This window comes from Nestor notabilis, unplaced genomic scaffold (genome assembly GCF_000696875.1).
Source record: "Nestor notabilis isolate BGI_N333 unplaced genomic scaffold, ASM69687v1 scaffold18177, whole genome shotgun sequence".
Lineage (NCBI taxonomy): Eukaryota > Metazoa > Chordata > Aves > Psittaciformes > Psittacidae > Nestor > Nestor notabilis.
Genome location: NW_009937105.1, coordinates 1 through 11,989, shown reverse-complemented (window position 1 = coordinate 11,989; position 11,989 = coordinate 1). Strand labels below are relative to the sequence as shown.

The window sequence follows — 11,989 nt, the reverse complement described above, 5'->3', positions numbered from 1 at the left end:
AGGGTCAGGCCGACAGATGGGCACCTCTGTGGCTTTCGAAGTAGAGTCTTCTACTATTATGACCCGCTGCCGTTTCCTGGAGGCACCAGTAGTGATCCTCTTTACCGGTACATCAGCAGGATGTTCATTTGATGTGGTGGGTATTTCATCATTAGCCTCCTGCAGATCTGTGAAGCGGTTCTGGGAGTGGACATCAGGTTTAGGAGGAATCCTCTAGCTGCTAATTGTCCTCTTCCTCCTATTTTTGTTGTTTTGATTTGTTACTAGTTCCCAGTTTCCTGGGTTAATGCTCTCCTTCTTTCCTGTGTGAGCAGTGATGGACGCTTGTGGCCCTTTCATGGTTCGGCCCTGGAGCAAGCAGCCCAGCTTCCTCTCAACTTCTATGGCACCTTTTAGCTTACCAACAGCCTCCCGCAGCTCAGCCACCTGCTGCTGGAGGTCCTCCACTAGCACACATCAAGCACAGCCCCGTCCATTGCGCACCCTCTCCTCAAGAGAGCAGTCGAGGCAGTTTCTACAATCCGAAATCTGCGCCGCAGCCTCCTCTTGGCATCCACAGCAGAGCTCCCAGAGCGGGCTTTGCTCCTGAGGCGAGTGCTCACCATCCTGCTTGCCCTGCCTGTGCAAACTGCCGCACCACTCCCTGTTCGCTGCGCTCCTGGTCACTCGCGCTCCCTGGGCTGGGTTTTTACCCACCAAGGGCCGGTGTTGTCACTCCTGGCTCTGCTCCCTGTGAGTCAGCTGCTCACCTCAGCTGAGCTGCCGGCTCATGGGCAAGTCCTCTCAAGGACTTGAGGCTCCCACGATGGCTCTTGCCGCTCCGAACTGAGACTCCGGGACACTGAGCTTCCCCCTGCTCCGCTGTTCAAGGTGTCCTCTCGGGAGATACTCACCTTGGCAATTTGTCTGGCTATGCTATGCTAAAACTTGATATAGAATGCTAAGGGTTTTGTTTGTTTTTTCTCAAGGCAGATTTTTACTTGAGGTGTAAAAATAAAGAGCTTTCTAACTTAAGTAGGATTTTTATCAATTCATGGTAAGTTACCTCAGCATTTGAGGAATGGTGAAGCAGAAATTGGCTAGATGTTTATTCATGAAGGTAGCTGATGTGTTTTTAGTTGGAGACCCGAGAGCTGGGACACTGCGAGTGCTGGCATGAAACCGATTTAAATCCAGATATTGAAATTCATCAACTTCTAAATCTGTAGATATGCTATTTTAATGTTTCTAAAAGCAAGCGTTTCTTTGTAGGTTAGCTTTACACAGTAGTTGCGAAAGCATACACTAAAACAATCACTGATCCATCTTGGCCCTTTAATGTTGTCTGATGGAGATAGTTAGCTAAAATACATACTTTCCCTTATTGGAGGATATATTGTGGGGAAATAAGCTAAAATACTGTTTGTTAAAACACTCCTCAAAATGAATGTTTTAAAACTCTCTTCCCTTCCTGATTGATGGTCCAGACTGAATAGAATTTTTCTCAATTTAATTCAGCAAAAGCCTCATTAGCTATGTTCTAAGCATACCTGTGGTAACTGCAGTTACTTGTGAGGAAGGTTTCTGTGAGCTGGTAGGAAAAATGGGTGTGCGCTTTTTGTAAATGGAAGAAATACTTTTGTGAACACCCACTGAGGTCAACACAGTACTGCTAGGGCACTTAATACTGCTTCAGTAAGTACCTGGTGTGGCACACAGAAGAAAACAGACCGGAGCATTTGACAGATCTTGTTATGATTTAGATTCTCTTTGTAGCAATAGTCTTGTTCAAGCTTTGGCTTGTTTCTCTTCTCTAGGATGACAAATGGGAAAAGAAATGCCAGAAGATCTTCTCATTTGCTCATCAGACCATCAGTGCTCTAATCAAAGCTGAACTGGCAGAGCTGCCTCTCCGCCTTTTCCTACAAGGAGCACTGGCTGCGGGAGAGATTGGCTTTGAGAATCATGAAACTGTGGCCTATGAGTTCATGTCCCAGGTGAGTGTCCAACTATTACACTCACTGTCCTGTGCTACCTTAAATTTGGCTTGGGTAGGTTTCCTGAACACTGAACCATCTGGTGTGATTAAAACATCTTGAAATTATTGACAGCTAATGCTACTAGGTAGAAACTCCTCACCTTAATTCTTGCTTCCCAGGCTGCTGTGGAATTAAGCTCCATTGCTTCTAATTTGAATACTCAGTTTGACAACATGTGGTATGTTGCAGTACTGCCTCCCACCTGCATAGTTGTCTCACTGGAGAAGTGCAGCTTTCTCAACATATAATGCTCCTTCACTGCTTCCAAGCCTGTGTTGCAGCTCCTGCTGTCAAGCAGGTCGTGTCCTGACCACAAGCCCTCTTTGAAAGTTCTCTAAAATTTGCAGTGTTCACAGCTGTCATGCTGGTCTTTGCTAATCAAAATCATTGTATTGAAACCAATTATAAACTACTGTGAAAATCCACTTCAACCTCTTTCTTGATCTTGAGCCTTACTTGTTGCAAAAATACTGCCATCCTCCCCGTCAGTTAAGGAACCGATGTATTTAATGTTACCCACATTGCAAGCTTTGTCCTAATGTTTCCTCTAGTACTGCTACTAATGCTTATTCTTAAACCAAGTAGTTGATAACCTCAGCCTTTCCTCACTGTCTTGTATCAGTTGTTTTTACAGCGCAATTCTGAAGATGAGAGGAGCATGACAATTATGTGCCTTCTATTCAAGATGGTTCATAGATTCATAAGATTTTTAGTCTCATGTTTTCTCTCGAGGCTCTTTATCCATGTAGCAGCAGTGCCAATGGTTTTTACCTGCTCTGGTCACTGACCTACCATTCAACTTCTGCTCTACTGTTCTGTGTGTTTCAAAGAACCAAATGCTCTCCAGAGACTACTGCTGCTACAGAGGTTCCATATTCAATCAAATGCTTGAAATGAGGAAAGCCTCAGTCTTCAGATTGTGTGTAGATTCACACTTGTTTACTATGAACACTTAAGAAGTATTTCTTGCAAGATTTATTTCCAGTCTGTGGATTTAACATAATTTTGACACTCTCAATGAAAGATCTATTTTCCTGCCGGAAGCTTTTAACTTACGTAAAACTGGACACTTTTCTGCCTTGTCACTGGCATGTGTGATTTGGGTTTTTTGCTAATGTGTTCTAAAGCAGTGATTAAGATTCTTGCATTCTCCTTTGATTAGGCCTTCTCTCTATATGAAGATGAAATTAGTGATTCAAAAGCACAGCTGGCTGCAATCACCTTGATAATTGGGACATTTGAGAGGATGAAGTGCTTCAGTGAGGAGAACCATGAGCCTTTGAGGACTCAGTGTGCACTGGCAGCCTCTAAACTCCTTAAGAAGCCAGACCAGTGCCGGGCTGTGAGCACTTGTGCCCATCTGTTTTGGTCTGGCCGAAATACTGACAAGAATGGAGAGGAGGTAAGAATAAAGGGACAGCAGTGTAACATGTCCTACCTCAGTAACATTGCTCTGCCTTCCTTCTGAAGGCACTTGCTTCTGAAGTAGATACATCGCTTAGTGATGTAGACTTTGTTGAAATGTATTCTAATGTATAAAGCTTCTAAATCTCACTGCAGTATAAGCTGCATACATACAAAAATGGAGACAACTCAATTTTAAGGGTGGAAGTACCATGCAAGCTTTGGAGCGGAGTCAAAGACTGGCTGTCAAAGTACAGTCTGCATTTTGCAGTGTCTGTTATTGTAGATGTGTTTACATGTGAACTACTAAACTTCCAAATTAAAGATACCCATTATTGCAATTAAATGTAAAAAAAAATGATTGTGTGTTCTCCAGGGCTGGCAACATAAACTGTATAATTATAAAGAGCAGTGTTTGAAATAGTCCTTTTAGTATGCATTAGTGTACGTGTTACAAGATTGAGTTCATTCATCTCATTATTGAGAGCCGTCAACAACTGCCTTATTTAACAAGACTTAAAACTGTCAAGGCAAGCTTTCAAGGACAGCTTGTTTGCACAGTTTGTGTAGTTTTGTGTTTGTAGTAGACCACCAGGAACTGTGCAAAGGGAATAGATACTGGAGCTCCCTAAAGTTGTTATTTCTTCTAACCTTCGGTTTTTTTCCTTCTAGCTTCATGGAGGAAAAAGAGTGATGGAATGCCTAAAGAAGGCTCTGAAGATAGCAAATCAGTGCATGGACCCCTCTCTGCAAGTCCAGCTTTTCATAGAAATTCTGAACAGATACATCTACTTTTATGAAAAGGAAAATGAGGCGGTGAGTGGAAATGCACTCTCTCTATTGCATCTTTTTAAAAGAGGATTTCTATAAGTTCTTGATTCATGCTTATACCCCAAATCATACGTCTTCAACTTGCTCTGTAGTTGTAAGAGGCACAAGTTCTGGCAGTAAGAGTAGTCAATTCTTGATATGGTAGTACAATTTGGGATAAAGCTTCATTCTTACATGGATGAAAACACCAAACATTTTCCATTTAGTTATGAATTTAAATACTGTGGGACTTAGATACCAGAAATATTTATTAGATCAAAACTTACTAGGTCTTGAAATCTTACTACTTGCTCATCTAACTTTACGGGTACCTAACTTAATATGTACATAAGGGAAGGAAAGTCCTTACAGGTATTCAAGGTCACTGCTGAGTGCATCAAATGGTTGGTGTAAGCTTTAGTTTTGAGAAACAGATAATGACATCTCATGTACCAGCTTAAATTCTGCATCTGCAATCTGGAATCATTGTTGCATACACTTTCTGTTAGCAGATAACTAGTAAACTTTTTGAAAAAGCTATTCGGTCAAGTAGAGACCATCATCCCCTCCAATGTCATTATTTGATCAAGAGCAGATGTTGATGAATACCCTGTACTTGTGAAAGAATATCTAAAGAGATTTTAGGGATTTGCTGACTTCACAACAACTGAACTGGCTTCCTGCTGTAGTGCTTTAGTGTAGGAGATGCAGTATCTGATGGAGATGAAAATAAAATTTTGAATTTCAAAACACTTGGCAGACACAGAAACAGTCTTTGGATTCAGTGGAGTTCTGTGTACTGTGGGACTCAACACTAGGCAGATGTGCTTTCCTAGGCAATGAACTGGTCACTAAGACCTACTTTAAATCTAGTATTACCATCCTGACTGACTTTTGCAAGAGACAGATTATGTTAAAGTGCACAGACAATCTGATTTTGTGCTTTATTTGTTTAAAGCTTTTTCAGTTTGTGTTGAATAAACTGGAGAGAAATGCTGTAGTAAAAGTTATAAATCTATCACATTAATGACTGATTAAACTCTTTATGTTTGTTGGCAAGGGGGCAATTTCCACAAAGCTCTGAAATCAGAGTAGCCCTATGAGGAACAAGAGAAGGCTGTGTCCAACTGTTTGCATACAGCCTTGCCAATATTTCTAAGAACTGTCCAAATACCAACAGTTTAGACACAAGTCTGTTAAAGCCAATGTCAATGCGCTTTTATGCAGGTCTTGCTGATAGCTTCTGTTTATGTTCTCCTGTAGGTGACAATTCAGGTTTTGAATCAGCTGATACAGAAGATAAGAGAAGATCTCCCAAACCTTGAGTCTACTGAAGAAACAGAACAAATTAACAAACACTTTCACAATACACTGGAGCACTTGCGTCTGAGGAGGGAATCGCCAGAATCCGAGGGGCCAATTTATGAAGGTCTTGTTCTTTAGGAGGATACACACTGTACTTACTACTTTTAATTTACGTACCATATGTGGGGTGGTTTTTTTGGGGGGGTGTTTGTGTTGGGGTTTTTTTTTTGTTTGTTTTTGTTGTTTTGTTTTGTTTTTTGGGGGGGTTTCTTAAGATAGATTCATAGGTTGTGCCTTTCAGAAATGTCAAGTTAACATTCATTCATTCAGTCTGGCACTTCAAACACTTGTGTTGAGTACTCTTAACAATTTGAAAGGTTGGACCAGCAACTGCAGGTTTCATCAGTTAGCATGGCTGAAACTTTCTTTGAAATCTTTGTGACATGGTAGGGCTCTTCAGGTTCTGATTTCTCTTCTGTTTGTTCACTGTTGCTTCTGTAGCACTAGAGTTCTAAACTGGCAGTGACTGTCATCTGAAACTCTTGTCTGATCCTTGCACAGAGCATCAGATTTCTGGGATTATTGTATGTCAGATTCTGCTTGTGCTTTTCTTTTAATGCACGTTAAGACTAAGTGTAATATTTTTCCCTAAAAACTAGAATATATTAATGCATGTTTGGAGAATTTTAAAGCACCATGTTCAATACTAGAAGTTATATTTTGCGTATTAAGGCTCTGTGACATTCAGTGAGGGCCAGTACTGTGCACAGGGCATATTTATCAAGGTAACTTTGTTCCAAATAGTATAAAAATAGAGAAATTGCAAGCTGTATAGATATGTATAACCTTCATTACTGTAAATTTAGGGAGAAACACATTACACAAGTTTATTCAGTATCATGATTTTGCACCAGTGAAACAATAAAGTTGCTATTAACACATGTTGTTTCATGTCTCTTCAGAGCCCACTGTTGAATCCAATGTTAATGTTGAACTTTTTGATAAAAACAGAAGAACTTCCGTTTTGTAGGGACAGAAAAATTACAGCATAGTTAACCTGGACAGGCTGGGAGGCTGCTATGCTTCTGATGTGGAAGTTTATCTTACAAACCCAGTATTTTTCCAACTGATGCCGAGTTGATGTGTGTTCACATTTCAAAATGTTTTTATGACATATCTTGAGAGTGGTAGAAAACCCTACTGGTTTCTAGGTCTGTGCTAGAGTAATGAGTGGCAATTACATGAAGAGCCATAGGAATCAGAGTGGTAGAACAATTGCCAATGGCAACTCCTGTGAAAACTGGTCTGGTCTGTAAGTTAATGCCAGTTGCTGAAAGCTTTGAAATTTTGTTTTAACATAACTGAATGTAATGTTCTAAAGCTTAACTGATTGAACTTCCTTGTTTCTTGAGTTGACCACTGTTGTGAAAATTGTCCTGGCTTGATTGGATAGTGAATGAGACTCCAGTAATTTAGTGTAGCTTGTTTTATGAAATATGATCGTAAGAAACAGGAATTAGGGAGTAGACAACAATGATAACAATTAGATCATTGATCTACAGATGTGTAACTCTGTCTTGGAGGGGAGGAGGAATGAGGAGATGATCTAATGGCTTTACTTGCCCAAGTGGTGTAATTAATGCTGTTGAAAAACCTTAATGTCGCTCTGTATCTGGATAATGTTCCTCCTAAGAAAACTGTTAAGCTGATTGTTTCATTATAAAACATGCATAGAAGAACATGATGATCATGTTCATGTAGATCCATTCATGTAGTAGCAGTATGCCTCCTAGTATACAGTATTTGCTAATCATGTTTGTTTAATGCTCAAGGTTGTTCCTTGTAACTTAGGAATTGTCTTTGAATAACAGTTTTGTGGTGGTTTCAACTGCAGTAACCCAAATGATGTAGCTAGTGCTTTTTCCCATGTACCACTTGTTAAGGCTACAAAGCCATGACTCGTCCACAGTTCTTAACTGCTTTTATTGAAATTTTACAAAGTAAAGGATTTCAAAATACTGTCTGTAAACTTTTAAGATCAACTGTACTAATATGCATTTTGGCTGTAGCAATGGACTACTACAGCTGTTCAATAGCTATCACCTGCCAGTAAAGTGTCTGTTAAGCTATGCAGAAAAGGCTTATGATGGCGGAAACAAACTTGTATCACAAGTGATGTTCAAATTCGTAACTCTTCTAGGACAAACCTAGTCAAAACTCTGAATCTACCTGCGTGAGCTTCTCTAGTGGCAGAGGCAGAATGGCAAGAACAGTATGTAGCTGTTGGTTCTTGGTTCTCAAACACACAATAGCAAGGCTGTAAATTTTAGCATACTTTTCTAAGTTGTGCTGTTCATGATGCATGACTTGGAAAATGTCAGAACACTTCACTTTTGTTTTCATCACTATGACTTGATGAATAAATCCAATGGGTGGGCTAGGGGAAAACAACATTTTTTCAGAACTGGCCAGAACTAGTAAAAGTCTAACTTGAAATGTAAAAATTACTCCAAGGGAAGTTTACGTAAAGCTATGTCTATAGCAAGGTATGTCTGACATAGATCTCAGACCAATCATGCTTACTCAATACGTACAGCAAAAGATAGAAAAGTAATACCTGTCCATCCTGTAAGGAGGAGCAGAGTCTACTTGAGTAGATTCCTGCCCGTGGAGAATCCTGACAGAGGGCAGGAAGGAAATAATAGCTAAGATGGGAAACTCATGGTAAAACTCTTGCAGTGTATAAACCCTTTCAATTCTCATAGCTTCCATCAGAGAGCTCAAACCCGTTTTTTATTCCCATTACTGAACTTAGTTCTACTATTTCTCAGTCACCTTTTCCGCTGAAGTAAGTGCTCCCTTACCTGCTACAATTGTTAAGCTGCTCTGGTAACCTGACCAGTCTGGTCCCTCTTGTCCCATGCTTTTCCTAGACACCAGTATTTAGACTTTTGCATTGGTCATTATCTCATCTGGCTTGTCACTAAGTGGAGGGAAAAGCATCATACACTTAACATCTGAGACCCTTGGTGTCTTAGAGTGGGTTTGGGGGTAAAATGTAACAGATCCAAGGTTAAGACTTTATGAAATTCCTTAGCAACAGTATTTACAGTTATGAAAAGTGAGAGAGCCTGAACTCATATTACTGGCCATAAATGTTGTACTCCCTTTTCAGCACTGTAATGCTAGCGCACCATCACTAGAAAATATACCGTTGGCATAATGCCCAAAAAGCTTTGAGAAATCACCTTTCTTTTCACTGCTGTGATTTCTCCAGCTATGTTGATGATTATAATATTTGCAGGTGAGTATTAGCCAGTTCATGCTCCCACTGAAAAGAAGATATTTCACACTTCACATAAAAATATGGGGATGAATTTTGGCTTTTCCTGGACACAGGAGTTTTATAAAGGCTTTTCTGAAGCTCATGTGACACAGAGGGTATAGAATAGGGTTAATGGCTGAATTCACCCACAGAAGCCAAAATGAAGTCTCATAGAATGAATACTGCACGCAGTGGCCATGGCAGGCTGCTCTGATGATCATCAAAAGTGTATATGGAGCCCAACACAAACCAAACACACAGACAATAATTGCTAAAGACTTTGCTACTCTCTTATCCCGGGAAAGTCTAAATCTGTCATAGTGTTAGCCATGTCCACTCTGCTGGTAGTGCTGTATATGCCTTCTGTAGTTTTGTAGAAACCACTCCTATGAGACTTGGTCTCAACTTCCACCTGGAGTGGTGGAAGGTCTTGATTGACGTTCAGATTTAATGACTGATTGCCAGGCGTGTGCTGGCTAACTCTTGAAGCCTTTTTGGGGGGAGAACAGGCCTTTTTGGGGGGAGAACAGCTGCTTGCACTCTTCTCATGTTTGTGTCTGTTTGCAGGTTTTACAAAAAATATAGTGTGTTCCCTTTTTTCCCCGTGGAAACTCCTTTCACAGTCCTCTTGACCAGGTGATAGGTTTTCTTTCCTGAGGGATGTGCGTTTCCTGATGTTGAGGTAAATACTTAAGTTAAAGTATGTAACAGTGATGAAGGGTGTAAAGAATTCAATAGTAGAAGCAATCATTAGGAAATACCAGTTGTAGAAGAATTCTGCATGACATTCTCCTTCAGGGAGAATACTCTTTTGGGCAATGTGCTCCCAACTGAGAATGGCCGGACCATAGAGAAGAAAAGCAGCAATCCATACAGTGATCATCTTTAGCACTGCATTTCTGGTCATCCCCTTCTGAGCCTGGTAACTGACCTGAAAGAGACAGAAGTCAAGTCACATACATTACTAGTATCTTAAACATGGCTATCTTAGGATATGGCTCCCTCAGTCACTTGCGAGGGTTGATAATATATTGGTTTAGAGGTGAAGGGTTATACCGAGCTTACCAGTACCACAGAAAAGCTGTTTCTAAAATAGGCATTCCAACAAACAGTACCAAGGTGGCTGGATATGTTTGGAGAATGTGCATCAGATCTTAAAAGCTAGAAAACCGAGGCTTTTCCAAGGCAAACAACTGCCGCTATTCCTAGAAGTGGTTGTCACCAGTTCAGTTGCATTACTTGTGACACCAATTTACATAACATCTAAAAACAGCACTTCAAAATCCACTTATTTAGAATTTCTAAATAATTTAATTTAAAATACATAAAAGGATGTGAATTCCTAGAACACCCATGCAACTTACGTTCTTTCTGCTTTGTGGAAAGACAGCCTTTTTTTTTTTCCTTAATGTGAAAATCAGACCACAAGAAAGTTAATGGGTAACAGCTTTTACTTTTGTTTGATACCCTTAATTTCATTCTTTTATGACCTTCTTTTTTGAAGACTTGCAGAAATCTTACCTGCAATTAAGATGCATAGATGGAGTGTTGTGGTCTGCAAAGTGCTTTACAGGAAGAGTAACTGATTTCCCTTATTTAGAAAATAAAGCAACTAAGGTACAAAAAAATTATGTCAGTAAACCATATGAGCAGTAACATTCAGTAGAATCTTAAAATCAAGATGATCGTCTCAATAGCCTAATTCCCTGGTGTACTGGACAACGTTCATATAGTAAATTGGAATTCAATCTTCAGAACTCTACTGTGGCCACACAGTGTTTTGGGTTATGAAGTCCTCAAGCTTGAATTCTGTACACAATTCATGTTTACTGCCCCAGTCTGTGGATCTCACTCTCCAAAGCCAATGGTGGTCTGAGAGAGTACCCACAAAGCTTAGGAATCCCGAGTTTGTCTGAATCAGGTCTGATTTTGCAATCCCTAAGAAAGCGATGAATGATTGCAGGGGCAGTCTTGCAGGAAGATTAGCATTTTTATTGATATAGAGAATAATTTAGAACTTCATAAATTCCTGTTTATATGTCCTTACACTGCTCTGACCCAACTGGCAGCTTCTGTACTCTTGCCTGGGGAGGGATTTTTATATGGGGATTGATTTGAAATATTTAAAAGTGTCTGATTATTATAATTTATTATAACCAGTTTTCCTTGCTGAAACCATCTAGTTTATACTATTGGTATAGTTCTGAGTTTATTTGATGAAAGCAAAAATCATGGCTAATTCAGAACCTGGAAAATAAAGGAATTCTGTGCGTTGACTGTTTACGAATTAATCTGTTCATTTCTCCCTCTTCAAAAATAATTTAGTAAAACATCAAGTTGCATATAAACTGTTAAAATTATCTTGCAGCCTCTTTGTACTGTTTGCCAAAAAAACATAATTGTCTTTTAGTGTGACTTAGAATAAGCAATGAAGCTAAATTAACATTTTAAGGAAATGTGGGTGGAACACTGGGACTGAAAAATAACCAAGAAGTGTGTGTAGAAGAGTGAAACCTCTCTCGTACTTAGCTGGAACAGCAGCACCTAAGGCTGTGTGGGCTGGTACAGCAGAGTACCTCTTCCAATGTGAAAATGAGAAGCAGATGTCTTTCATACCAAAGCTCATGACTCCCAGGACTATTTCCAGGACCGAAGGAAACTGCCTTGATTCACCCCTCTGCTGGGGCGTTTGAGTGAGGTGCGATGGGGCTGAGAGCCAGGTGACTGAAGCAAATCCTCCTGCTCGACAGGGCAGCCTGCCCTAGCCCCGAGCCCTGCCCAGCCCAGCCCAGCCCTTACCGCTCTGGTGACAGAGATGAACCTGTCGAAGCTGATGAGGACGATGTTGAACACTGAGGCTGCCTGCTTTCCTCTGCACCAAAGCCCCCCGCCCGAGTCTCTACTTGCCCGTCAGCACGTAGGGGATGTAGAGGGGGATGCAGAAGCCTCCTGCAGACAGAGCTCGGCGGTGACACCGGCAGCCCCGCGGGCCGCTGCCCTCTGCCCCTCCCGGCGCCCTAGAACTCACCCACCAGGAGGTCAGCGATGGCCAGGTTGAGGAAGAAAAAGTTGCCGTGTGTGCGGAGGGTCCGGTCCGCCACGAACGCCAGAATGACCAGGGCATTGC

General features: G+C 40.9%; 2 protein-coding genes across 2 annotated transcripts; one reads left to right on the top strand and one right to left on the bottom strand.

Moving 5' to 3' along the window:
• Window positions 1-16: 16 nt before the first annotated feature.
• Window positions 17-5,715, top strand: LOC104408927 (vacuolar protein sorting-associated protein 35-like). The gene is made up of 5 exons (XM_010018668.1): window positions 17-136; window positions 1,797-1,976; window positions 3,181-3,420; window positions 4,095-4,238; window positions 5,496-5,715. Exons 1-5 carry the CDS (start codon window positions 17-19, stop codon window positions 5,673-5,675), a joined length of 864 nt encoding a protein of 287 aa, XP_010016970.1. The 3' UTR covers window positions 5,676-5,715.
• A 3,176-nt stretch (window positions 5,716-8,891) lies between these two features.
• On the bottom strand, window positions 8,892-11,984 carry LOC104401487 (histamine H3 receptor-like; the record flags this gene model as incomplete). Its single annotated transcript, XM_010018667.1, is given in 5 exon segments — window positions 8,892-9,178; window positions 9,181-9,793; window positions 11,662-11,746; window positions 11,748-11,811; window positions 11,891-11,984. Coding segments are annotated over 5 exon segments (1,143 nt in total), but the record flags the coding sequence as incomplete, so codon positions are not given.
• Window positions 11,985-11,989: the final 5 nt, after the last annotated feature.

Bases quoted from the DNA above. Each gene is read 5' to 3' on its own strand.
- LOC104408927 (XM_010018668.1), top strand. From the start codon at position 17: ATGGGCACCTCTGTGGCTTTCGAAGTAGAGTCTTCTACTATTATGACC. The intron at 137-1,796 runs GTGGGTATTTCA...TCTCTTCTCTAG, and splicing joins CAGGATGTTCATTTGATGTG to GATGACAAATGGGAAAAGAA. The intron at 1,977-3,180 runs GTGAGTGTCCAA...TCCTTTGATTAG, and splicing joins CCTATGAGTTCATGTCCCAG to GCCTTCTCTCTATATGAAGA.